Source organism: Festucalex cinctus, chromosome 20 (genome assembly GCF_051991245.1).
Source record: "Festucalex cinctus isolate MCC-2025b chromosome 20, RoL_Fcin_1.0, whole genome shotgun sequence".
Taxonomy (NCBI): domain Eukaryota; kingdom Metazoa; phylum Chordata; class Actinopteri; order Syngnathiformes; family Syngnathidae; genus Festucalex; species Festucalex cinctus.
Genome location: NC_135430.1, coordinates 5,423,998 through 5,451,668, shown reverse-complemented (window position 1 = coordinate 5,451,668; position 27,671 = coordinate 5,423,998). Strand labels below are relative to the sequence as shown.

General features: G+C 39.4%; 1 protein-coding gene across 3 annotated transcripts; it reads left to right on the top strand.

Moving 5' to 3' along the window:
• Window positions 1–13: 13 nt before the first annotated feature.
• Window positions 14–26,800, top strand: LOC144009180 (enhancer of polycomb homolog 1-like). 3 transcript variants are annotated; one of them, XM_077508743.1, is made up of 15 exons: window positions 14–378; window positions 826–940; window positions 9,558–9,717; window positions 10,835–10,980; window positions 11,200–11,406; window positions 11,495–11,643; window positions 12,773–12,920; window positions 13,452–13,610; window positions 15,991–16,080; window positions 16,200–16,348; window positions 17,737–18,167; window positions 22,009–22,244; window positions 22,333–22,471; window positions 23,695–24,058; window positions 25,400–26,800. In XM_077508743.1, the coding sequence occupies exons 3-15, from the start codon at window positions 9,618–9,620 to the stop codon at window positions 25,470–25,472; spliced, it is 2,391 nt and encodes a 796-aa protein (XP_077364869.1). In that variant the 5' UTR covers window positions 14–378; window positions 826–940; window positions 9,558–9,617; the 3' UTR covers window positions 25,473–26,800. The 3 variants fall into 3 exon arrangements, with proteins under 3 accessions (XP_077364869.1, XP_077364868.1, XP_077364867.1); XM_077508742.1 differs by lacking the exons at window positions 14–378; window positions 826–940 and adding an exon at window positions 4,915–5,482 and having other exon boundaries at window positions 13,455–13,610; XM_077508741.1 differs by lacking the exons at window positions 14–378; window positions 826–940 and adding an exon at window positions 4,916–5,482.
• Window positions 26,801–27,671: the final 871 nt, after the last annotated feature.

The following is a 27,671-nucleotide window of genomic DNA, read 5'->3' as shown; positions in this document are numbered from 1 at the left end:
GATTGGTAGCCTGAGCTGCCAATCACACGTCGCCTGTGTTGGTCAGTTTGTCGAAGTAATCTTGGAAAGCTGTGGAAGTTTGTTTATTAAAATATTCCTCCTCTTTCTCGAAATCCTCGCCTGACACCCTAGCCTTGCTTTTTGCTACTTGCACTTGGAGATTTTTTTTTAAAGGGAAAACCCTCACGAGGGGGTTTTGTTTTTTTTCCCCCACCTCGACCTGCAGCGGAGCAAACCACTGTTAGCATTGTGCTAGCAGCAGTATGTCAGCCACAAGCAGAAGACCTGTCATCATCAGTCCGGCGATTCTTGCTCAACGAGTCGCTACGTTGGCACACCGACCTCACCGTGCCCGGCGTGTGGCCGAGGAGGACACAGGTGTGTACGGCTGTGTAACGGCAAGTTTGTCGCGAGTTGGCAAAGTGCTGATAATGGCGCAGGCAGGAGGAGGCGGCTAGGCTAGGCTAGCCTTATGTCAACAGCTGTGACCGACAAGTCAGTCCCCCCAAATCTCCTCTTGGCTTTTATTTCTCATTCCCTGCATCATGTCTGCGTAATTTACTCGAATAAATATGCGCGTTGCAGTAGAACCTTGACAGTCGATACAAAACCTATATGGTATATTTATGAATATTATGCTAATTTGATCGAAGTGGTGTTTGGAAACTCGAGCAAGAGGATTTTTTTATTTTCTGAAAAATTGGGATTTTATTGATGAATGATTGCAATAAGTTTCTTCTTTCTTTTAAAATTTTAACTGCTACTCGTTTATGTTTGTATGTTCAATAAACAAACAAACAAACATGCTCCCCCCCTCCTCTGTAGGTGGTCCAAGATGTTTCCCACATGGGACAAGTGTGACTTACGTTCTCCCCCGAATGGATGATCCTTCTCGTCTCTCACATCCGGATGCTTCTGGAATGCTCATGAGCAATCCCAGGTTAACTGCTATTCCATATTTTTAACCACTCCGTCTTTAAACGATTGTTGCATGCACATTGTAGGCATACCAATTGATTTGGTGTTAAAAAAAACAAAACGTTATATGACATGATACAATGTACACTAGTGTTAATTTTGTCAATGAAAACTAAACAAAAATAATTTCGTCAACACACATTTTTCACCGGACTAAAACTAAGACTATACTAGACTAAAACCCCCATTAATAAACAAGAACTGGGACGAAATCAGTATGCATTTTTGTCGGCTAATGAAAACGAGACAAAAATGTACTTCCCTTAATAAAAACTGGACTAAAATGTTCATGAACAAAAACGAGACAAATATTACATGGTTTTGTAAAATCTTGTCTCGTTCTAATCTGTCACATCTATGAAACTGTCATGTGACACACTCCTTTACAAATCTGCAGCTAGCAAGGAAAAAGATATATAAATTATAGTTATAATGTAGCATTAATCCAACGGCTATAACGTTCCACCAATACTGTTAATCTGACCGCTAACTAATGCTGGCTAACTTACTAGCTCATAGTAGCTACCATAATTGTGTGTGAAGTTGTTTTTCATCAAAGAGATGATAGAAAATTTTTATTTGAAATTGTCTTACCTCTGAAATGTTCGACGTGATCTACTGACAAAAAAAATCTACAGGGCTAAAATGATTGTCATGACTAAAACTAGACTAAAAGGTTGGTAGTTTTTGTTGCCTAAAACTAAACAAATAAAATGGTTTTCTTGGACTAAAATAGGCTAAAATGCTTGATTTATAGTTGTAGTATAGGTTGACTAACTTTAATAAAAACTAATAAGCGTGATTCGAACTGGACTACGTTTAAAAATGGCTGATAAAATTAACACTAATGTACACTTGAGTTGAAACAATCTGATTTGTATGGCTTGATTACAAGTTAGGATTCCTCAGGCTTCTGTCACGCAGACAAGAGGGATACTTGACTCATTGCAAATGACAGTTTTGTGAATGTCACATGACCAAACCCACAAAACAGGTGAGCCATGATTAGTCATTACCTGAGCTCTGAGCACTGAGCACCTGTGATATCATTTTTGGTTATCAAATTGATTCTAGACAAATATTAGCTTTGTGTTGCTTACAATGGCTAAATGAGTCAAGTATCCCTTTCAAATAAAAATTGCATACCAATTTTGAATATACTTGTATTTTTATTAAACCTTTTCATTTATTGATTGTCAATAAAAGTAAAATACCTTACTTCATTTACATATTTTATGTAGTTTACGTAGAGGGTTTTTCCCTGTCTAAAATTGAGGCAGAGGTGGTATCACTCGGACTGTCATGGATAACCACCGATATGGTATTGGTAGGCTATCTGTGACCGATACCATTATGGGTCGTCCTCCTGCAGCCATTTTATGATCAAGGACTAAAAATGAGAAATTATATTAATACAAAGTTGCCATTAATTTTTGCCGTTCCTTAACTACAATCATTAAATTCATCCACTAGTACATATTGTAACTATAGTTCAGCGTTGTTGTAAAATACTATTATGTTTATTGTATAAACTGTGTTTTTATGACTTTAGCGATGGCTGGAACGCGACACCTCTGCCTCGCAACCAGGAAATGGGCGTGCGCAACGGTTGCTCCATCATCTGTTTCTTCTTCGGGACATTACATGTTTTAAAAAAGAAAGCTGTTTCTTCTTCGGTTGTTGCTTCAGGTCTTTCCGGTGTACCGCTGTTGATATAGCGCCTCCATAATGGCGCAACACTGCAACTGCATTTAAAATGCATTCCGGTGTCGGTACCATATGTGTTCGGCCTGCCAGATCCATTCGGGGCCCTTCGCGTCTGGTCGGCGCTTGCTGATGACGTCAGTACAGCAAGCGAGCAGTGTCAAATGTGTTCACGTTGGTTTGGTGTCCGAATTTTGCGGTTCACGTATCACAATACATCACAAAAACAGTCGTAATGATTATAGGAACACATTAGCACGTCAACTGACAATATTTCGTCCCATCGCAGTTTTACTTTTTTTGCATTTATGTGCTATTTTACCTCAATTTTTTATATTTATTTTATCTAATGTATTTTTTCAATCTATTTCATTTTTTAGTCAATCTTAAAGTATCCTGCTTTTATACTTACGTTTATTTACGTTTTGCAATCTCAGCCCATACATTTTGTTATTTAAATGACATCTTTAATATTTTCTTGCCAATGTCACCTCAGAGGTGACACTGCACTATGAGTTGCGGAGGGTCGTGCGTATTGCAGAAAATAATTACCATGATGATGATAATAAAATGATGCAATTATTGCCTGAGATGTGACATTTCCTCACCAATATGTTCTGTACTCAGCCTCAGGTTATTAGGTAACTACAAATTTATTTGTAACCTGCATGTGTGTGCATGTGTGTCTCATGGACTATTGATATAAATATTAATCAAAGGTAATGGCCTACTACCGTAAAGTCGAAACTCACAAGTTAACTTCATCAACTACAGTAGCACATTTTACTTTTTCTTTAAAGATGTCAAATGCATTAACAAATCAATGAATGACACATGAATGAATGAATGAATGCACAACTTTTCTTTATATGTTCAGTATTTTTTTCCTTCCACAAAACAACAACAAACAAGTCTGAAAGGGTTTCACGGCAAACATTTAATCCTACACAAGGGAAGACGAGAGATCAATACATTAGAATAGCCACGGTGAGATGTAATTGATTGATGATGATTGATGAATGATTTTGACGCGTTACGAATCCTTGCCTTTTGGGTCGCCGAACAGTTTGATCCAGTAGTGCGGCTGTGATAAGTCCCATTAGGTAAATAATAATACATTTCTTCGTAAAAAGCGTCAATGTTTTCCCTCCAACGACTGGAAAGTTGCCTCACCAATCACAATCGTCGACATCTCAGCCAATCCTGTAGCGTAAAACGTCTCAGCCAATCCTGTAGCGTAACGTCATCTGTAGGCGAAGGACCCCGAATGGATCTGGCAGGCCGAACACATATGGTACCGACACCGGCCGAGCTCAGTCAATACAGCTGGAGCGCTGTTATCAGCTGGAGGTGGCCGCCTCTGAATTTTTCCACACAGCAAAAACCCTGACATATACATTTAACAATTTTCATGTTTCTATATTTTTTAATTATCTCATTCACTCGCCACCATTTTCACAGAAGCAATCCCCTCCCGGCTGTTTTATTGGATTTTGACTGATTTCGCAAGGCCCACATAACATTGTGTTATATCGCTATAAAAACATGGAACCTACCAAAATAAAGATTAGTGTCTTTTTTTCCATCAGGACAAAAAAAAAAGTATATTTCTATCAGTTTCTGTTTTGCAGCATTACAATATTGCTAAGTTTCATCATTATTAACAAATCGATTTAGAATTGGAATTGAGCTTTTTTTTTTTCCAACATGGCACTGGTTGATATCTTATACTCTGCTGCCACCTGCTGGCCGTTTGTGTAATAACCTACCCCACCCCCAAGCCGTTCTTTGCAGTTGAGAGGCTGCATTCAAAGCCTCCTCTATGTTCAAGCGTTTAAAAGAATATATATATACACACACACATATATATATATGTCTTTGGGACACTTAAAACATTTAAAATAGAACATATTACTATGTTTTTGGGAGCAGATGAATTGAGTTACCTCTTAAAACAAAGTTCACTTATTTCAATCAAAATAAACTATTTTACAAGACATTTTTTTAACATGTTTATATTTTTTAAATGGTGAAATGGTTATTATAATCAAAATGAGATTTTTTTTATTTTATTTTTTTTTAGCTAATTTTGATTTTGGTTAGATTTTATTTTTTTATGAAAAGTTTGTGCACGCCGGGTATGAAACACAAGTTTGGCTGCGAATTTGGTCCTGTGGGTGCGTGGCCCCTCAATAGGCACGGCCGGTTCCCCCCCTCCTCTTCTCCCCGGACCCCGGCGGTCGGTCGTCTGTGCGGAGCGCGCACGCGTGCCAAGCTGCGTGGGAATGGCTGTTGGAGCGATTGGAGGGGGGTTGGGCCGCGCGCGGCGAGCCCTCAGCCCAGCGAGCGCTACATGACTTCCTAATGTCCGCCATGTTGGCCATGGCGCATTGAACCGGGGAGGGAGAGCGGAGCGGGAGCGGAGCGCCAGAGGGAAAGCACACCGACACGAAGCCACCGAGACGCGGGCCCGCCCGGCTCTGCTCGCGCCGCTATACGCACCCGAGCCGAGCCCCCCCCTCCCGACGAGCCGCTCGTTCCACCAACAACACCGTCCCCGGATCCCATCCATGAGAAGGAGAGGCGCGACTCCTCGCACAACGGACTCCATTTTAATGCTGCATGTGTTGGTGGATCTGTCAACAAAATGAGTAAATTGTCGTTTCGGGCGCGGGCGCTGGATGCTAGTAAGCCCTTGCCCGTCTTCCGCTGCGAGGATTTACCGGACCTGCACGAATATGCTTCGATCAACCGGGCGGTGCCGCAGATGCCGACCGGGATGGAAAAGGAGGAGGAATCGGTATGTTGTCTTTTTTTTTTTTTTTTTTTAATGGCCCGGTGGTGTCTCGCCGCTTGTTTTTTTTCCCCTTCTCTCCCCCCCATCTGGCGGCAAACAACCCAGCCGCTACGCTGCCTGCGCAGGCTGGTTCAAAATGGCTACCGCGTCTGCGCTTGCCCGAGCGCACGACCGACGGATTCTCGGCCAAATCGCCGCGTAGCTACTCGGCTCCGATGCAGGGCGGCGCCGCGGGGATTTTAGTCGCAGACACGCCGCCGGTCCGCCGGGTCGCGGCCGCTCGTTACCGCCACAAAACGCGGGGCAGCGCACAAAGAAGTCACGTGACGTGTATCTGTTCCACCATTTTGTTGACTTTACCCTGCTTGGGCGGGCGGTGGGGCGGCGGGGTTGGTTCGCTAGGCCGCCGTGTACTTTCCGCGTACGAAGGCCAGGGGGAGACGCTGAGCCCGCGCCGGCTTTTGACAGCCTTTGCTCGGCGCGGTTGACAGCTGCCGAGGCCGGCCATGTGGCTCGGCCTTGTCGGCGCCCGGCGAGGGGAGATTTTTTTTTTCCCCCCTAACGCAGGCGTCATTTCACGTCTGCCTTTTTCAATCAGTGCACGTGGAGAACACAACACGGTCTCCTGCTAACACGAATGCACCTGGATATTACTCTAGCGACTTTTGTTCTAAATTAAGTTGAAAATTTCCAACCTTTTCCCCATATTATTACTTAACCACCAACTTAAAACCCCCACCCCCCCTAAAGTTAGAAGTTATGGTTCAGGTTCAAAATGGTTGTTTTGACAGGTTATATCTATGTACATGGCGTTTGGAAAGTCACTAGCACACTGAATTTATTTTAAACTCCCGGTGTTAATGTCGTTTCTTAAAATGCCCTGCATGGTTTGTGAGACTGTTGGGTTGAGTTCTGATAGTTTGTACAAAACCTGCTTCCTACGAAAGATGTGACACAAACGAATGTTATTAAATCTAAAGTTGGCTACACTCCACATTTATAAATAATCAACCTTGGCCTTTATTTTATTTTATTTATTTTTATAAATATACAAAATATACAAGGTTATGTCATATTTGGACTCCTACATATTTATTCAAATCAGCTCCAGTTTTTTTTAAATCCTTTTTTTCCACTCTGCACCTTTTTTTTTTTTTTTTTGGCTACAAAAGTTGAAATGGATTCATTGCGGTCACATTCGAGGCGTGTTTTCCCTCCGCGCTGGCAACGCTCTGGTCCCACACAGCTCATCATCAGCAGGAGAAGCCCATCTGTGATGCTGAGCGGCAGACACAAACATGTCAGGGGAAAAAACGCAGACAAGCCCGCCAAGTCAGCAGAAATCTACTTCCCCTCCTCCTGTCGCCCCCCCCCCCCCCCCCCCCCCCTCCATCACCTCCAGCAAAGGCATTACATAACCGAGTGACAAAAGAGATAAAGAGGAGCGTTTTTACTCCAGGCGGCGGTGGCTTAGCGCCATGACCTACATCCTCTGCAGGGTCAGTGGAACACGGACGTCACGTCACGGGACGGGAGTGGACTGTCACTGGACTGACCGCATGTTGGCCGGAGAATATAATGCGACGTCAGTAACACACCTATTTCAATTAACTGCAGCACCAGGTCAGGTGTTTTCATATGGACTGTATGTTCATCAGGAAGTTTGTTGTCTGTTATCAACAGGGTGATTAGTTTTAGAATTTTCATTTTTTTTTTTTTTTTTTTTTTTCTAAATGTAGTTAGTTTTAATTAGTCTTCAGGGTGGTTCTTTAGGGCTGCACAATATATGCAAAAAATATTGATATCGCAATATTGGCTCATGCGATATGCATATCGCAAAGACATGCAGTAAGTTTTATATGGAATTGTATGCTTTTATCTGAATTTGACCAGTCAGCCGCTAACTAAAATGTGCACCACCATCCAATAGTTGATTATCGAGAGGAAATTGCAATTAATTAACTAAGATTATGTTGAGTTTGCATATTTTGCTGCATGGAAAAAATGTAATTCTTTAATTAAATAATAAAAATGTCATTTAATTAAATACACGTTAAATATCGCAATATCTATTGCATGAATTTCCAATATTGTGCAGCCCTGTTCTTAGTTTTTATTAGTTTTAGCTCTTTAATAAATGCTTAGTTTTAGTTTAGTTGTAGTTAATTTCAATATTAGTTTTAGTTTAAAAAAAAAAAATGTGTATGACTTGTGTGTAACATTTAAAAACCAGCATGGGAGTAACGTCATCTGAAGGTGCTTTTCTATTGGCTGTTGGCTCCATGACGTCACTTCTGTGTGACACTTTCAAACGTTTTTATTCCAGTTAATATCAAAATAAATCAACTTCAAATCACATTGAAAATCATCCCCAAAGGCTGATGCATTAAATTAATTGCCAAAGACGAAAACCAATGATATTTTTGCTATCATTATAGTTTTAGTTAGTTTTGTAAACATAAAAATGTAGTTTGTTTAAAAAAAAAAAAGTTGTTTTTATTTGTATTTTGTTCATGAAATTATTATTATTTTTTATTTTATTTTATTGTGGTTAGTTTAGTTAACTAAAATAACATTGGTTTGTCAATGACAAGGAATGTTCTGGTGATTCAATGAACGCAGCCTTGATTCTTTGATTCACTTTGCAGCTCGGCGCAATCATCAACCACTTTGCTGAAAACACCTGCTGGAGGCCACACTTTGGTTGCTTTGGCAACACCAAGTTTTGCTTTTTTGAAGGCTCCTATTTTTTTTTTTTTTTTTTTTTTTTTGCTTTGGAACGTTTAATTGGAAGAGTGTGCAGTGCTGTGAAAAATGTTTTTTTTTCTTTTTCTTTTTCTTCTCTGTTGGACTCTGCTTTAATTCAGCTCCGCGGCCCTGACAGAAAATGAAGCGAGTGAACATTTTGTTCGCACACTGTGCTTTTGTGTTCTCATTGGTGGTCGGTTTATGATTATTGAATTTTGAGCAGATGTGTTATCAAGCAGACGTTTCTATTATGATCTGTTTGTTATTGAGTTCCTGACACTTTCTTTGTCCTTTTTGGTTGATTTGAGTGTGGTGAAAGTAAGCACAAGATGCCCTTGGTTGACACAAAAAAAAAAAAAAAAGTATTTCGTTCTTGGCAAATGATTTAAAAAAAAAAAAAAAAAAGTGGCCAAGAGGGAGAACACAACGTGCCGTCATTGGTGTGTTGCTATGTATGACAAAATCCAAACCATCAAGTGGGATTAGGATGATTCCAACTGCGATGAACTTGAGTAAAATGATCTCAGTATGTCAGTTCGCCTGCACCAATGACAAATCTAAAAATAAAAAAAAAAACAGCGCAAACCACCGATGGAAAGATTTTTGTGGTTTTTAAAGTTGTGACTTTGTAAAACCGCACTATAACCTTGCAACTGGTAAGCCAAGTCTAGGAGAGGGGGATGCCTTGTGGCTTTTCTTTTCATTAGTTATGAGAAATGCCGTTGTGATGTTTTGTTTTTCTGAACAAAATGATTGTTGAAGTCAATAGCCGACTGGCTGATAAAAAGCTTCACTTGCAGCTTCTCCGGAGGTTGGGCACGTTTTCGGTGACGTGTCTTTGACACATTTTTGTATGCTGCCAAACACTGACCCACGTTGCCGAAAGCGGCCAAGAAAAATGTGGCTGTGGCACGTTTTGTAACGTGTGGAAACGAGTGGGAGTCGTGTCCAAATAGTTGCGAGAACAAGTCGAAACTGCGTCGGCCATCTGTCGCGTCCTGACATGGGGAGGAGAATCTTACATTGAACTTGTTTTAGGAAATTCATGTTGTTGTTTTTTTGGTTTATGTCGCCATGACTGCTTGTAGTCATCTCTTTAGTTTATGTGACACGCTTATGCAAAAGTTGGGCTTTTCATTGGAATTTATTCTGTACAAATGTGAATAATGTCCTCTACCTGTCAATTCTAAGGCACTTAAGTCGTTTTTGTGAGTTATTTTCCGAGATAAATTCCAAGCGAGATGAAACCATTAAATCAGTTAATTGAACATTCCTCCTGCACCAAAGCCAAAAGGAGCAAACTGCAGTTGTTTTTTTGTTTTTTTGGCAGGAGCACCATCTACAGCGGGCCATCTCGGCGCAGCAGGTCTACGGCGAGAAGCGGGACAACATGGTCATCCCCGTGCCCGAGGCCGAGCGCAACATCACGCACTACGAGTCGCTCTACCCCGGCGAGTTCAAAATGCCAAAGCAGCTCATTCACATACAGCGTGAGTCTCGCCCTGCTCGTCACCGCTTGCATGTGTGCTGCTGCTGATGCTGCTTTATTTCTCCATGATGCCGTGGATCTTTTTCTTACTGAAGTGAATGAAACGCTTTTACATGTGGGAATCACTTAAAATTTGTGCTGTGCTGCCACAAGAGAATATTTTTCAAATCGATTACTCTGATTTAATCAACTAATCTGCTTCATTTTAAATTTGCATTAAAATGTACTGTATTACAAAAGCATTTTTCCCCCTGATTACTGTTTATTAACTCATTCACTGTCAGCCATTTTGACTGAAGCAACCCCCTTCGCTCCCGGCTGCTTTACTGGATTTTGACTGTTTTTGCAAGTCTAACAGAATATTGTGTTCTATTGCTATAAAAACATGGAACTTACCAAAAAAAGGTTAGTCTCTTCTTTCATCAGGAAAAAAAAGTATAATTGTATCTGTTTGCGTTTTGCAGCAATTAGCATTAAAATGCAGCTTAATTTAATCAATATTCACATTCCTGGTGAAAACACTGGAAAAAAGAGCTCGTTGCAACATAGCCCTGGCTGATTTTTTTACTCTACTGCCATCTACTGGTCTTTTTTTGTAATAACTACCGCTGCTTTAAGCCACCTACTCTGCATCAAAGCCTTCTGTATGCTCTTGCATTAAAAAAAAAAAAAAAAAAGAAAACCTAAACTTATAAATACGTTTTGTGTTTGCATGAGTTAGCCAGTGGTGGGTGTTTATTTCGTACTTCGTATCCATATTAGTGGTTAAAAAAAAAGTGGGAGGGGGGTGATGTTGTACTATATTACCGATGCGGTCATTGTATGCAAAAGTAAAAACAGATGTATAGAAATGTATTTTGGTTAAACACAAAAGATAATCAGTCTTCTTTCATGAAATCGGTGCACAATTACTGTTGATATGCTGAAATCAGAGGATTTGGACCATTTTAAATAAAAAAAACAAAAACCAAAAAAAAACGTCTCCAAACAATTGATTATTAAAATAGTTGTTGATTAATTTGATAATCGATTACTTGTTGGTTAATTTTGACAGCACTACTTAAAATTGTTTTTATTACGCCACTAACCAGCTTCTCTTTCTCCATCCACCGCCGCAGCTTTCAGTTTGGATACGGAACAGCCGGACTACGACCTGGATTCGGGCGATGAGACTTTTGTGAATAAGCTAAAGAAGAAAATGGAAATCACCGCACTTCAGTTTGAAGAGATGATAGACCGCTTGGAGAAAGGCAGCGGACAGCAGGTAAAGGACCCCTGTATGGTGAAAACGCATTGTTTGCTTGTTGGCAATAAATCATCATGTAAGATGTTTACAAAAACTGAACTTCTACCGATTGCCAGTCCACACCAATGCCAACGTGCTCGCTTCGCCTTCTCTGCCATCATTGAATGTTTACGTTTGACAGGCTTCTTATTGCACACATTGATGTCTTGTTCCCGTGTTTTGTTTGTTTGTTTGCAGTTTGTCAGTCTCCAAGAGGCCAAGCTGCTGCTGAAGGAGGACGACGATCTGATTAAGGAAGTGTTTGACTACTGGAGCCGCAAGCGGAAGCTGTGCAAGTTGGGCACCTTCGTCTCCAACATCAAGCAGGAAAAGCGGGACGGCTCCAGCACCAGCGACCCCTACGTGGCCTTTCGCAGACGCACCGAGAAGATGCAGACGCGCAAGGTTAGGCGGCCGCCAAACGCGCCGCAGGTATGAGTTTGACGCCGAGGCTCAAAAACTTTTTTTTTTTTTTCCCCCCACACGCTTTCAGAACCGCAAGAATGACGAGGCGTCGTACGAGAAGATGCTGAAGCTTCGCCGGGACCTGAGCCGCGCCGTCACCATCCTGGAGATGATCAAGAGGCGGGAGAAGAGCAAGCGGGAAATGCTGCATCTCACGCTGGAGATTGTCGAGAAGCGGTGAGATGGTCCGATTTGTAAAATCACGATGTATGCCGCCATAAACGTTCAATTACGTCAACTACGCGTTTTGTTTTGTTTTTTTAATCAATGGGAGGGGCATCGTCTTAAGTGCAGCGCTGCCTGATCAATGGGTTGTGGAATCAAAAACACCCACTAACCATGGCCAGCAGATGGCAGCATTGAATCTCTTTTCAATGGGCTGCCGGTGTATGAAATTCCAACAAAACATGACAAATCTGATGAAATGGAACGTTTTCAAGGATGACGTGAACGATCAAAGCCTTTGTCACATTAAATATAATTCACAGAGCGCCACTAAACAAAAAATATGTCAAAATGTTGAGGAGAAAATGTTTTCACAAAAAGCTTTTCTCCTTGTCTTTTTCAATTTTCGCTTATCACTCAAATTACCAATTTTCAAATGGTGATTAATCAGGAACGGAATAAGGTAGAAACATATTTTTTTTTTCTAATGAAAGAATGGAATCCAATCTTTCACATGGTATCCATGTTTATGTAGTCATCGCGCACAATATTCTGTTTGCTTTGAAAGATGAGTTAAAATGCTCAAAATCAGCTGGCACTGTTTTTTTGTTTGTTTTTGTTTTTTAATGTGTGGCACTATTTTTTAAACTTGAGTTAATTTTAATTCGTTTTCAGGGTGGTTCTGTTAGTTTTTATTACTTTTAGTTATTTAATAAATGGTTCGTTTTAGTTTTTTTTAAAAGTATCAGTCTTAGTTCTAGTTTTGTTTTTATACGTGAATTGTGCGCAATATTTAAAAAACGGTGCATTTCTATTTGCTGTTGTTAGATGACGTCACTTCTTTGTTATACACTGTCAAATGTCCTTATTCTGGTTAATATAAAAATAAATCAATTTAAAATCATCCCCAAAGGCTCATGCATTAAATTAATTACCAAAGATTAAAACAAAGGACATTTTTTGCTTGAATTATAGTTAGTTTTAGTTAGTTTTGTAAACATAAATTGAAGTTCGAGTTGCGTTTTTTAAAAAGCATTTTTGTTTTTATTTTATTTTGTTAACAAAATAGTTTTTTGAATTTGAGTTGTTCTTGGTTGTCATCTATTTGATGCGAGTGGTTGTGTTGACTTGTCCAAAACAGGAAGGTGATGCCGGACTTTGGCAGCGAGGTAATGGTGGAGGCGCTGGCCCAGCAGGCTCTGGTGAAGCCCGTCTACACCATTCCTATCATTCCTAGTGCCAACCAGTACCGGCACCAGGACCACTTGGACATGAAGGACTACAAGAAGGTATAAAACAAAAACAACAAGAAAAAACAACGGCAAAGAATTGGCCTCTCTCAGCATGGCTCGATGCCATCCTGTTAATTAGTGCTTTGTTTTTTGTTTTGTTTTTATTTGTGGACCCAAAATATTTGATGTACAACTTGGATACCTCATTACACGGCGTTATTGTTGTTCTTGTGTCATCTGTCGTCATTAGGATTTAATTAGCTCTCATGACCAACAGCCCCCTGACCACCCATGCTTTTGTTTCCCAGAAGCCTTTTTCTTCCCTTGCTGTCATTTTTGCATCTTACCAGCTGAGACGGATCTGACCAATCCTTGCCTGAGTGTGTTGAGTAAATTGGGTGGGGGTTGCGAGGGTCCATAAAGGGTAAATTTGGGGTGAGCAGGGGCGGGGGGACTGGACCACCATCCGGCACGTGTTTCCATCTGCATATGAATGCCTCACCACAAAGCGGACGTCTCCATCTTGTCGTGCGGGATAGATAAACATTCACGCACCCCTTTTCTCTCTCTCTTTCTTCCCCCCTTCAGCAGGAGAAGACAGAGGTCGTGCGAACCAAAAGGAAATATGAAAAGAAGCCGAAGCTCCCCGCTCAGTCAGCGCCGCATTACGCGGGTCCGTCCATCTTCAACGCCAAGGACCTCAATCAGTACGACTTTCCCAGCTCCGACGACGAACACTTCTCGCAGGTGAACAAATCCTTCCTTCGCCTCTGTCACGTTAGCGCCAAAACCTTGTAAGTCTGCAATAATACGTACTAGGGGCATGACCGATTAATCGGCCGCCGATTATAATCGGCCCTCAAACGTTGGGGCCAAATAGCTGATTATTTTCCCCTTAAAACGTTATCGAAGAAATCTTAAGTTTCAGGCGCTGTGAAAGTACCCTGAATGCACCATTTTGCTTGCGTAGCATTAGCAACTAGCAAGTGTGTAGCGTATGTTATTCTGTTGTCCCTAAGCGTCCTTTAAGTTGTTTGACGCCGCCGTTGGAGTTAACTATAAAACTAAATACACAACCTTAAGAATTGCGTCCACTGTATATTTAAATACAAAACATGCTTTGTTTTTAAAACATCACTAGCCTGGCGCTAACAGGAAGCTGGCAAATGCTAACAGGAAGTTAGCATCGACATTGGGAGTGTTTTTCCTTCAAATAACGAATATCCACACACAGCCTTAAGAATTACATCCACGGTATATTTAAATACAAAACATGCTTTGTTTTTAGAACATCACTAGTCTAGCTCTAACAGGAAGCTATCAAATGCTAACAGGAAGTTAGCATCGACTTCGGGAGTGTTTTTCCTTCAAATAACGAATGTCCACACACAGCCTTAAGAATTACATCCACGGTATATTTAAATACAAAACGTGCTTCATTTTTAAAACATCACTAGCCTAGCGCTAACAGGATGTTAGCAAATGCTAACAGGAAGTTAGCATCAACTTCGGGAGTGTTTTTCCTTCAAATAATTAAAATCCACAGATCTTGTGGGAACACATAGCCACAGATGAGAAGGCACAAATTCTTCCCAATGTGTGGAAAAACGAGTTACTTTAATCGAATTCAATCGCAACCTTCTTCTGTATTCCAAGTGTGTACGCCAGGCATGCACGGCACCACACTGCTCCCAAGAGGCCAAAACGCACAGGAATAGTCAGTATTTGTTTTTTCAGTTATTTGTTTATTCTATTCTTATTTCACTTTCTGATTGTTTTTATTTTGTCATTGTCCTAAAGTTGATATTTCAAGGATTCAGACTCTTTTCTCAAAATTCAAGGATGCGAGGTCCCAAGTTAGCCCAGTAAGTCCCAAGACTTGTGAAATTAACACAAGATAAAAATATATAAACGAAAAGGTTAATGCTTTACAGCAGTTGTAAACGAGTAAGAATGGTTTTATTATCGACACATAAATCTATACAATAAGCTTGTATACGTCATGAAATGTTTTGATATGGACTTGTAATTAAAAGAAGAGAATTTGAAGGTTTGGCGCAAGTGGCACCCCTTGAAAAGGAATTGGGGAAGGGGTTAATTTTATACATTATATATATTTTTAAATAAATAGCAATCTTTTTTTGTTTTGATTGTTTTGTTTTGGGGGGGTTTCTGCCAAAAATTGGTATCAGCATCAGCCTAAAAAAAATGCATATCGTTCGAGCCCTAATACATACGTTGCCTGAGTTGTACTAATATTTCTTCAGTGATCATAAAAATGTTGGAAGACTCTTCACGTGTCTCATGACCAGGCCGTTTTACAAAAGCATTGTCACCAAAGTTTCCAAAATGTCCATTATATTTGCCCAGGATGAAAAATGGTCTGCAGTGTTTACGAAGCGCGTATTAGATTTACAGAAGACTGAATTATGTTGACAGGAAATTCATTGTTGGTTCTGAACATGTGAAATCGTCTTAAGTTTACAAAGATCGACTGAAATTTCCTTGTCACTTGCGGGGCTGAACGTTGAATTTTTCACAAGATTGCAATTGCAATTTTCTTTTTTTTTCTTTTTTCCCCACTCCAAAGTACTCTTTACATACTTTTTTTTTTTTTTTTCCAACAAGCAATAAATTGATCCGTGATCTCGATTACAGTGCATTTTATTTAGCATGAAGGTTTTGGTGTGTCGGTTACATTGCTGTTTCCTTTTGAGCTTGATGAAATGTTTGACCCAAGTTAATTTTTGTTGCAGATGCTCAACAAACGCCGTTTCCAAGAAAAAATAAAATAAAAAAATTGTCCAAATTGTCTTTGTTGCTCACCAAAATGTGCCCGAGGTTTGCTGAGGAATTGAGAATCGTCTTCAGTCTTTACAGAACATGCATTTTTGCTCCATTGTTGGACTTGAAATTGTTTTTCATAGCTACGGAAATTTGTTCGGTGTGCTGAATTGTCTTTAACGTTTGCAAAAATGTGCGCTGGGTTTGCAGAGAATTTGAAAGTCATCTTTTTGTTTTACAAACAATAAAAGCTCCATCCGGGCTGCCTCTGTAAAAAAAAAAAAAAACAAAACCTTTTGAGCCTGCTGGTCTGTGTTTACTTATGTTTGTATCCACTGCGCAGATTCATTCAGGTTCTTCGGAGACGGAAGAGGAGAACGAGCCAGATGGCTGCTACGCCTTCAGGAGGAAGGCCGGCTGTCATTACTACGCCGTGAGTGCTCGCTCGGCTGCGCTTCTATTTTTAGCGCGCTGCCATTAGTCAGCAGCGCTCTGGCCAAGAAAGAGTACCTGATGTCATTTGTTGTCGTTTTGTTTTTTGTTTTTTTGCAGCCGAGTCCCGGCCCGAGCGGCGGCTGGCCGTGGGTGAGCCCGCTGGAGGGCGGCCTGGGTCACCCGCGCTTCCGTTACTGTCTGACCTCCCTGAACGCGCCGCGGCGCTGCGTGGGTCCGGCTCGACGCCGCGTGGGCCGAGGGGGCAGGTGAGCGCAGAAGCAATCTTCGAAACGGTCGCGACTTACCGACGTCACGTCACCGTTTGCACTTGAACATATCGTCATATTAAAAGTGCTGCAGTATATCATCGTCGTCATCATGTCGCAATATTAAAAGCATAGAAGAAAAAAAAGGTTGATTTCCATTTGTGCAGTTTTAGCACCCTCTGGTGGCTAGTTTATTTATTTATTTATTTTTTATTTTTTAAGTGCAGTTTAATTTAGACAAAGCATGTTTTGGCCCTTCTATTAGGGCTGTGTAATCAATCGAAATTCAATTACAATTTCAATTATTAGACTCCATAATTACAAAATGAGCATAATTGTAAAAATAAATAACTAAATTATTAATAAAAAATTTTGAGCTGTGTAAATTTTTATTTTATTTTAAAATAACTAATACATTTTGTTTAATCCAAAAGTAACTTGCATAATTATAGTGTTTCTATTTTTTTTATTGGTCTTAATATTTTTAAATGTGTAAACATTTTTTTGTTTTGTGCCAAAAAATCGTATGAAGAAAAGTGATTTCAATTACTACCAAAATAATCGGGATTATTATTTTTCCATAATCGAGCAGCCCATTTGAAATTTTAAAAAACTTTGATTGTAGCAAACAATATGGAGCCATTTTCTTCAAGCGACACTTGATTCATTGAGCCATTTTCAGCAGTAAAAAGTTCATATTTTGTCTCTAATTAATGTGTTAACTTCATTATTTTTCATGTACAATTAATACTTTTAAAAAGTATTTTTTCTACTTGCTGTTCACTAAAGATGATATCACCTGTGCTGAGGAAGTAGCTAACGACCAATCATTGCTCAGTTTGCTGACCAACCCCAGAAAACAGGTGAACCATGATTAGTTGTTAGCTACTTCCTCAGCACAGGTGATGTCATCTTTAGTCAACAGTAAGTAAAAAAATTACTTTTTAAAAGGAGTCATTGTACATGAAAAATAATGAAGTTAACAAGTTTAACGAGTCAAGCTTCCCTTTAAGTTTTTAAATTAGCTTTTGAAGACATGCTGGAAGATCCGTGAACTTTTTGTTAGATTTTTAAAATAAAGATGTCGATTGACTGATTTTTTTTTTTTCTTCACCAATATTATACAAACCATAAACATTGTTGTAGAAATGTGCTTAAAAAAAAAAAAAAAAAAAAAAAAAAGGCTGGGGTTTGTATTTAAAACATTTTTATGCCAATGTTTTCCCTTTTAGTGAAAATGAATATCAGCTCCAAGTATCAGGTATCGGCATCCTTGCCTACTAATAATCGGTATTGGTATTGGCCCTGAAAAAACAACAACATATCTTTCTATCTGTAATCTCTTTTTGAATGTTTGGAGTGTAAATGTGGCATTTGTCTTTGTTCAGGTTCTTGTTGGATCGGGCGCACGCCGACCCGGACACCGTCGGTCAGCCCTCGGACTCGGACCCGCGGTCCTCATCGCCGTCCTCGTCGCTTCCAAGTTGTCGGCTCGGCAACTCCAGTACCTCAGAAAGCAATACCTCGGACCCCGCCGGCTCTTCCCACCCTCTTTCCTCCTCGTCCTCCGTGGCGTTGTCGCGTTTGTCGTCCGGCGCGAGCGTGGACCTCAGCCGCATTCTGGTCAACATCAAGTCGTGCCGCTGGAGGCATTTCCGACCACGGACGCTATCCCAGCACGCTTTGGGCAACGCGGAGGCGGGGCTCTCATCTCTGAAAGGATTTGACAATTTGAGTCGGGTTGTGTCGGGACTAACTCGGAGCCTGTCTGGAGGATCCGCGCCGCAGGAGCGCACCGCTCCGGCTGCTCCTGTCAAACGTGAGTTTGTGTTATATATTTTCTTGATAACGAGTCTTATGACAACCAGGCAGGTGAAAAGTGTGGATACTTGTCACACTTTTTCCAGATCATTGTCGTCACTTGGACCTCATCTCTTTTTTTCCCGATAGGACTATTCTAATTTCCTCAATCCATTCAATTTCGATTCACAAGAGTTCAGTCGGATTTGATTTGAGTATTGAGTTTGCTTATTTTGATGCATGAAAAAAATGTTATTCTTTCATTAGATAATAAAATAGTGTCTTTAGGTACACCTTAAGTATCGCAATAATATCGCTATATTCAACAAGTATATCGCATATTGCATGATTTTCCAATATCCAGTTCTAACACAAAAATTGATATCAGCAAGGATGACATGAAAATATTTCCATAATTCTAATTCAATAATTGTAAATAAAGATTCTGAATCGTCTTAAATTCAATAAGTCAGGTCTTTCATAAATGTAAAAAAAAAATACGTTTGAATTCACGTGAACAATAAATTTCAAGAAAACGGTAAGATACAAAAAACTGGCCTTTAAAATAGTATTTTCTTATGAATTTATGGGGGAAAAGGAGATTAAAATTAATGGTTTGATGAATCGATATCAGGCTCAAAAAGGAAAATCGATTCTATTTATTATTGGTTTGTTTGTTTTTTTGTTTGGTTGTTTTTTTTTAACCCAGCCCAATCCAATAGGCCAGACTGTATTTGAACTAAAAACGCATTTTTATTTTATTTCAATTTGTGAAGAGACTTGTGAAGTTTTGAATTTCAGTTGGGTTATGAGATTTGTATAACTCCAAACGCATGTGGCAGCTACAGCTCTGTGCCGTTTTTATCTTAGCTGGTGAAGTTGAACGTGTGTTTTTGTTTTGTTTGTTTTTCCTGTGCGACTGGCCAGTGCAGCAATATTGCAACAAAAACATGGACAGGATTACAAGAGTATTGTATCGGCAGGCAAGGTCAAAATTGATGAGATGATAAAGGACGTTTTAATATTCCGAGTTGTTTGCGTCTGACAGCTCGACCACCCCTCAATCCCATTCTTTGCTTTTCAGGCGTTCATCATTTATCATTTGTCCAAGATGGATGTTCTTCATTCACGTATTGATTGGTTGGTTGATTGATTGGAGCGAGTGCAGCTCTCCTGTGAATGGAAGCCTTTTAGTTGAGCTTGTCTGAGGTTTTGATCTTGTGGTCGGCACGTATTTATGCTTCATCAATGCTGGTTTTCAACCCGAGGTCACGCACGCACACACGTGCACGGGAGCGCGGGCGCAATGAAGCGAATAGAAATCCGTTTCTGTAGCCATCCTGAATGATCACTGAGAAAGGCGAAGGTAGTGAATGTTGATTTCTCATTAGGGTTCGTTCAAGGTTCGCAAGACGGTCGTCAAATGTTGATTTTTAACATTTTGAAAAGAATATCGGAGAGATCCATATTTATGGAGCTGCAGTCCGAGTGCCCGTGCCTTTGACTTCCCCACTGTCCATTAGTCGAAGGTTGGTCCAGTCAAGGTTTGACTCTACAATTAACATCACATTTTACATTTTTGGTTATCATGTGACCAATTTTGGCCAGTTGAAACCCATGAAAACTACGTTTTTCCATTCCCTGAATGATACAATTTGGGTTTCAATTTGGCCTGCGCAATATTTGAAAAATATGCATTATGAGTGTTGAATATTGCAATAACGATATTTAACTTATTGACTGGCGGCCATTTTGACTGAAGCAACACCCTTCACTCCGTTTTACTGGATTTAGACTGATTTGGCAAGGCCCACAGAATATTGTTCTATTGCTATAAAAACATGGATCCTACCAAAAGAAAGATTAAAGTTTCTTCTTTCATCACGAAAAAAAGTATATTTATATCTGTTTCCGCTTTGCAGCATTTAGCATTGGAATAAGCTAAGTTTTATTATTATTCACAAATCGAATTAGAATTGTGAGAAATTGAGCTTTTTGTCAACATGACCCAGGTTGATCTCCTTTGCTCTGCCTCCACCTGCTGGCCGTTTGTGCAATAACTACCATTTCTTCAACCGTTCTTTGCAATTGAGAGGCTTCATTAACTCATTTGCTCCCAATAACGTGTAAATACGTTTTTTTTTGTTTTTAAGTGTCCCAAAGACGTATTTATATGTTTGTTTGTTTTTTTTTTTTCATGCTAAAGCATACAGAAGGCTTTGATGCAGCCTCTCAACTGCAAAGAACGGTTGCAGAAATGGTAGTTATTACACAAACAGCCAACAGGTGGCAGCAGAGCAAAGGAGATCAACCAGGGCCATCTTGAAAAAAAAGCTGAATTACTTCGAATTTTAAATAGATTTGTGAAAACTGATGAAACCTAGCTCTCTTCTAATGCTAATTGCTGCAAAACGGAAACAGATAGAAACATATATATATTTTTTTTTCCTGATGAAAAAAGAGACTTTAATCTTTCTTTTGATACGTTCCATGCTTTTATAGCAATAGAACACAATATCCTGTGGGCCTTGCATTAGCAGTCAAAATTCAGTAAAACAGCCGGGGGCGAACTGGACTGCTTCTGTGAAAATGGCTGGGAGTGAATGAGTTAAAGACTTCTGTTTGAGCTAGCATAAAGAAAAAGAAAGAAAAACATGAAAAACGTCTTTGGGAGACTTAAAACATTTGAAATGTATTTATACGTTTTTGGGAGCAAATGAATTAAAATGAAGCAAAATAAATGACTCATCTATTATCTAATAAGAGATCAAATAAGCAGGCTCAATGTATTGTATTATAAGAATAATGATTTTTTTTTTTTTTTTTTTTTTTTAAATTTTTTTAATTAATATGTGTATTTAAGTTATTTAGTGTCAGTCAGGGCGGTCGAGTGGTTAGCACGTCCACCTCCCAGTTCTGAGGACTCCGGTTCGAGTCCAGGCTCCGGCCTTCCTGGGTGGAGTTTGCATGTTCTCCCCGTGCCCGCGTGGGTCTTCTCCGGGTACTCCGGTCTCCTCCCACATTCCAAAGACATGCATGGCAGGTTAATTGGGCACTCAGAATTGTCCCTAGGTGTGCTTGTGAGTGTGGATGGTTGTTCGTCTCTGTGTGCCCTGCGATTGGCTGGCAACCAGTCCAGGGTGTCCCCCGCCTACTGCCCAGAGCCAGCTGAGATAGGCGCCAGCACACCCCGCGACCCTTGTGAGGAATAAGCGGTCAAGAAAATGGATGGATGGATGGATGGATAGTGTCAGTCATGCCCCTCGACACTGTTAACCTTTTTGGATAGTGATGCACATTTAATTTTAAGGTTGCATCTGATTGGTCAAAAGTAGATAAAAGCAAACTTTTTTTTTTTTTTTGCACTTGTTTGCGAAATGCATATTGCACGGATGATGACATTTCTTCCATAGATTGTGCAGACTTGGCTTCAATCTAGATTCTAAACACTTGTGTGTTTTCTAGCCAATGAAATTGTTTTATCAGTTTTTGTAAAAGGGAGCGATTGCGTTGGAATTCCGAAAGACGGTTTGAATGGCTGACTGAATGATACAATTTTCATTTGAAATTTGAAGTTCACTGTCCTGGCAGGAGAAACACTGTACACTGTACTATGAGCAGTGAAAACATATAAAAGAAATTTCCCACCCTCCACATTGTGCAAACAAAATCAAATGTGAGTGCAAAATAGCTGAAAAGGTCGTAAAGTCAAAAAAAAAAAAAAAAAAAGTGTTGAACTGTCTGCCCAAGATAGTTATCCACTCTTGCTTGGCCACGTTTTTATTCCGCCATAAACTTTTGACCGGCGTCCTCTTTGTTTTTTTTTTTTGTTTTTTTTTTTTTTTTTCCCCCCGCTTCAGCGTTGACGGTGGAGCAGTACCAGCAGCATCAAGAGCAGCTGGTCGTCATGCAGAAGCAGCAGCTGGAGCAGAGCCAACATCAGCACCACCACCAACAACAACAACAACACAAGAAGGAGCAACCGCAACAACCGCAGCAACAGCAGCAGCGACCGAAGGAGCAAAAGGAGCAGCAGCGGCAACAAATCCAACATGCCAACAACTGCCTGGGCGGGACCGGCCCGCTCATCAGTCAGGTGGTGGCACGTTACCTGAAAACGTCGACACGCTCGTCACGCCCCTTTTCTAACGTGCTCGTCATCGTCATTGTTATTGTGCGTTCAGGTTCTGGTGTCCAAAACGTTGGACCAGGCCAGCGCCCAGTTTGCCGCCTCGGCCCTCGTCAGCGCCGACCAGCTGCTGGCTTTCAAGTCCAAAGAGGAGCTGGTGCTGGCCAGCGGCGTCAACGGCGTCCTGGGACCAGGTTTGTTGTCGTCGTCTTGTTTACGACTGTGACATTCATCAGCATTCTGCTACAATTTCAAATATAGCACACGCCACAATTACAAAATCAGCATCATCGTCAAAAAGAGAAAAAAAAGATTAAAGTAACACTTGACTCATTGAACAATTTCCGGCAGTGAAAAGTGAATATTTTGTGCAGAATGAACGAACGTATGTATTATTCTTCATGTACAATTAATAATACTGATTATTAGTAGTTATGGAACCTGATAAACCGATATTGGAAGTAAATATTTGTTTGTAGTACAAGGGAAAATGGTCGCGGCAAAATGTAGAATACAAACGCCAACAATTTGTTTCAGTGCCTTGAAATGCATCATTAAATTAACTATAAATGAAAATTTCATTAATAAATTCATAAATAATTATAGTTAAATAAATAAATAATAATTATAGTATAAGTATAATAATAAATAAAATAATTAAATTAAAATGAATTAGGTCAGTGACATTTTAAATTCTGAATATAATAATAATAATAATAATAATAATTAAATTAGAAGGAATTAGGTCAGTGACATTTTAAATATCAATATAATAATAATTTAAATAATAATAATTAAATTAAAATGAATTAGGTCAGTGACAAATTAAATATCAATAAAATGAATAAATATAAATATAATAATAATTAATAAAATTAAAATGAATTAGCTCAGTGACATATTAAATATAAATAAAATAAATATAAATATAATAATAATAAATAAAATAATTAAATTAAAATGAATTAGGTCAGTGACATTAAATATCAATAAAATAAATATAATAAATAAAATTACATTAAAATAAATTATGTCAGTGACATTAAACATCAATAAAATAAATATAAATATAATAATAATAATAAATAAAATAAATTAAAATGAATTAGGTCAGTCACATATTAAATATCAATAAAGTAAATATAATAATAATAATAATAAGAAGAAGAAGAAATAAAAACAATTAAAATTAATTATGTCAGTCACATATTAAATATCAATAAAATAAATATAATAATAATAATAATACATCCATTTTCTTGACCGCTTGACCACCCTGGACTGGTTGCCAGCCTATCGCAGACTAATAATAATAATCAATAAAATAATGAAATGGAAATGAATGACGTCAGTGACATATAAAATCGTGTTTGAATCAAGCTTGTTGATTCCTTGCCGATGTGTTTTCTGTGGTCAGGCGTGTTGAAAGGTTTGCACGTGTCCAGCCCGGCCACGGCGCTTCACCACGGCCACCCGTCGCCCGCCACGGCCGCGGCGCCCGCTTTCCTGCAGGCCTCGCCCCACCCGGCCAACGCCGCCGTCTCCCTGGCCCCGGCAGGCAAGCACGCCGCCGCAATGGGCCTGCTGGGATGTGGCGGGGCCACCCCCGCCACCACTCAGGTCCTCATCGGGAACAACATCTGTCTGAGCGTGCCGTCGGGCCGCCACCTGCCCCGCGCCCTGGCCGGCGTGCCGCCCGCCGCCTTCAAACTGTCCGCCGCGAGCAACCTGCAGAAGGCCAAAGTCTCGGCCACGCCCCCTGCCATGGACATCAACTCCAGGTAAGGACGCTGCTTTACTTTTTGGAGACTAAAATTGGAAGCAAATAAAAGGTTTTTCAGACTATGTCGCCCAAAAAATATCAATATCGTGATATTGGCCCGTGTAATATGATATCGCAAAGACATGCAATTAGTTTCATATGGAATTTGATGCTTTTATCTGAATTTGACCGGTCAGCCGCTAACTAAAATGTGTGCCGCCATCCAGTCGTTATCAATATGTAATCACAATTAACTAAGAATATATTGTTTACTTATTTTGCTGCACAAAAAAAAAAATTAATTCTTGCATCAGATCATAAAATGTCATTTACTTACATGTTAAATATCACAATAATGTCCATATCGCAACATTTTCCAATATTGTGCAGCCCTATGATGAACCTGTACTCTCTCACCTTGGAAAAATCATTATTTTAATTTTGGAGACATGTGGGGAAAATAAGTAATGGATGCATCTTGAATAGCTGCTCTATGAATCATGAAGGAATCAAACTGAAACTTGAAAGTGAGAATTCTCACTTTATTTTCAGAATTCTCACTTATAAAGAACTGAAACTTGAAAGTGAGAATTCTCACTTTATTTTCAGAATTCTCACTTATAAAGTCAGAATTCTGACTTTATTCTCAGAATTCTCGGGAAAGGTCAGGGTTCAAAATCAAACCTGATTGACTTTAGTCTGTTTTTTAGTTGAAATTTGACTTTAATCTCAGAATTCTGAGACTTGACTCTTTTACTGCCACAAAAAACCTTTAATATGACAACGGCTTGGATCATTTACATCATCCTTGAAAACGTTCTATTTCCTCAGATTTTGTCATGTTTCATTGTAATTCCATACACCGGCAGCCCATTGAAAATCAAATGCTGCCATCTGCTGGCCATAGTTTTTGTTTTTGATTCCAGAACCCATTGACCAGGCAGCAGTGCACTTAGACATTGCACTGCCCATTGATTAAAAAAAATAAATAAATAAATAAATAAAAAGTAATTGATATCATTTAACGTTGATGGTGGCATACATCGTGATTTTACTAATCGTTATTAAACGTTTTTGGCGATCAAAGAGTTAATGTCAGAATAAAAAAGTCAGGATTCTGACTTCAATCTCAGAAAATTCTGACTTTATTAGTGCTACTATTTTTCTCACTTTAAAGTGAGAATTCTGAGAATAAAGTCACAATCCTGCCAGACTTTTTTTTCTTTCTTTTTTTCTTTTTTTTTTTTTTTTTTTTACTCTCTTCACTGGCCCTAATCCTCTTCAAAATTATTCATTTATTCAGAATAATGTTTTGTCTTTTTGGTCACGGTTTGGATGTGTTTTTGCCTGTTGTCGGCAGGGAGAAGCGCGAGGAGGACAAATCGTCGCTGAGCAGCATCGTGGACAACACGGTGGCCATGGAAGTGACGTAATGGCGCCGTTTTTGCTTTTTCAGGTGCTGTGCGTCGTAGCGTCGTGTCGGTCGATGGGAAAGGATGACGAGCTCGTCCGTTTCAAAAGCTGTTTTTTTTTTGTTTTGTTTTTTTGACTTGTTTTTTTTTGTTAGCGTTGCGAGACGTGCGTGGTGTGTACATTGTGCATACGTGTACAGTAAGGACGTGTTTGTACATAGCACTTGAATACACGACAAACTGTCGGAGCGTTTGTGATGTTTTGCACTTGGGAGCGAAAAAGAGGATGACAAAAAAAAAAAGTGTGCGTGAGTTGTATAGAGACGTTTTATCATGCGCATGGTGCGAAATGCTGCTTTTGATCTATTTATTGTGCCGTGTTTACACTTTTTTTTTTTTCATATTTGTATTCTTCTGATTTGTACACTGTACTTCAGTTTGCTTCCTGTGCTCTTGTACATGTTTGCCGGCCGAACGTCTTTCTTTACGTGGTCAACGTCAGAAGGAAAAAAAAAAAAAATGGCGGCGCGTATTCAAACAGGGATGAAGTCTCTTCCCAGAAGCCTTTGCTGCTTCATTTTAAAGCACTATTTTTGTGAAGTTTTTTATGTTTTCTGTCGATGGCTTTTTTTTTTTTTTTTTTTTTTTTTTAAATGACGATGCTGCTTTTAGTATTTTGGGTCGGAAGGGGATGGAACATCCTTCATTGTTTCATGCAACAAGCCCCACACTTTTGATTATTTTTATTTTATTTTATTTTTTAAATCCCACCGACTTTTTTTGTATTCAGATTTATTTTTGTATTTTGTGTTCTTGTGGTAAACTCGATTGTAAGCTTTTTAAACGTCATATCACGGTTTGTTTCGTCGAACGCATCGACGACGAAAAGGGAGAAGCGAGTCGACGCGTTTTCATCATTCTAGTCGTTGAGGAGGGAAGCAAAATAAGGGGAACGGAATAATATCCCATTTTGTTTTTATTTTTTTTGCTTTCTTTGAGAAACAAACACACACAACAACAACAACAACAAAACGTATCTCTCCAGATGGCTTTGCGGCCAACAAAACCACAAGTATTTTTCGGGTGCCTTCCTTTTGGGGAATTTTTTACGTCCTCTCTTCTGTGAAGAGTCCAGCACAAAGGCAGCATTATTTGAGTAGTGCTCGTGCGCTTTGTGGGGGGTGGGTGGGTGGGGGGAGAGAAATCTCCAACGCTGGCTTGGCTGGCGAGATGTGTCCTTGAGGTTTACTTGTTCCACCTGGAGGCTGAAGAAAAGATGTTAAAAAAAAAAAAAAAAGTGACGAACACTCACTAAAATAAGACAATAAAGCCCAGGGCATTAAATGTGACCTACCAAAGACTTGACTCTCTTTTTGTGTGTGTGTGTGTGTGTGTGTGTGTGTGTGTGTGTGTGTGTGTGTGTGTGTGTGTGTGTGTGTGTGTGTGTGTGTGTGTGTGTGTGTGCGCGTGTGTGTGTGTGGAACTTTTCATAATTGTCTCAAATGAGCCCTTGAGTGTTTTATTTTTTATTTTATTTTTTGACAGCGTGACGCCGCCGCGCAGTGACCTCTAAAGATTGGCAGGGTTTTGGTTGCTAGGCAACCAGAGGGGCTCGACAGGGGCTCCACTGTTTCCTCATCGCCGCACCTGCTTGCCTCGTCACACCACTAATTATTGAAGATCGTACAAGTGTGATGACAAAGAAGGTCTTTCACCGACCAGGATCAACCAGTAAATATGTTTTTGGGACCTTGGCAATATTTAATATAGAATGTTTTTATGTTTTGGGGACCAAATGAGTTTTAAAAAAAAAAAAAAAAAAAAGTACTAAACATGGTTGTTACAAAAAACAAACAAAAAAGCCTTACTATAAATTGTTTAAAAAAAAAAAAAAAAGAATGCCTTACTTTACATGGTTTAAAAAAAATAAAAAGCAATACTATATACATGTTTGTTTGTTTGTTTTTATAATAAAAAAAAAGAAATGCCGTACTATATACATGGTCATTAAAAAATAGATGAGCCTTATTATGCATGGTAATTTTTTATTTAAAAAAAAAAAGAAAAAAAAACGCATTTCTATACATGGTCATTAAAAAAAAAAAGCCTTTACATGATTTAGAAAAAAATGCCTTATACATGATCATTTTTCATAATTAAAAAAAAACAAAAAAACGCCTTACTATATACATGGTCATTAAAAAAAAGCCTTACTAATAC

What these genes read in the sequence shown, in the direction of transcription:
- LOC144009180 (XM_077508741.1), top strand. Translation starts at nt 5,330, where the DNA reads ATGAGTAAATTGTCGTTTCGGGCGCGGGCGCTGGATGCTAGTAAGCCC. An exon ending in TGGAAAAGGAGGAGGAATCG is followed by an intron (nt 5,483 to 9,557) that starts GTATGTTGTCTT and finishes TTTTTTTGGCAG; the next exon opens with GAGCACCATCTACAGCGGGC. An exon ending in CCGGCCCGCTCATCAGTCAG is followed by an intron (nt 22,245 to 22,332) that starts GTGGTGGCACGT and finishes TTGTGCGTTCAG; the next exon opens with GTTCTGGTGTCCAAAACGTT.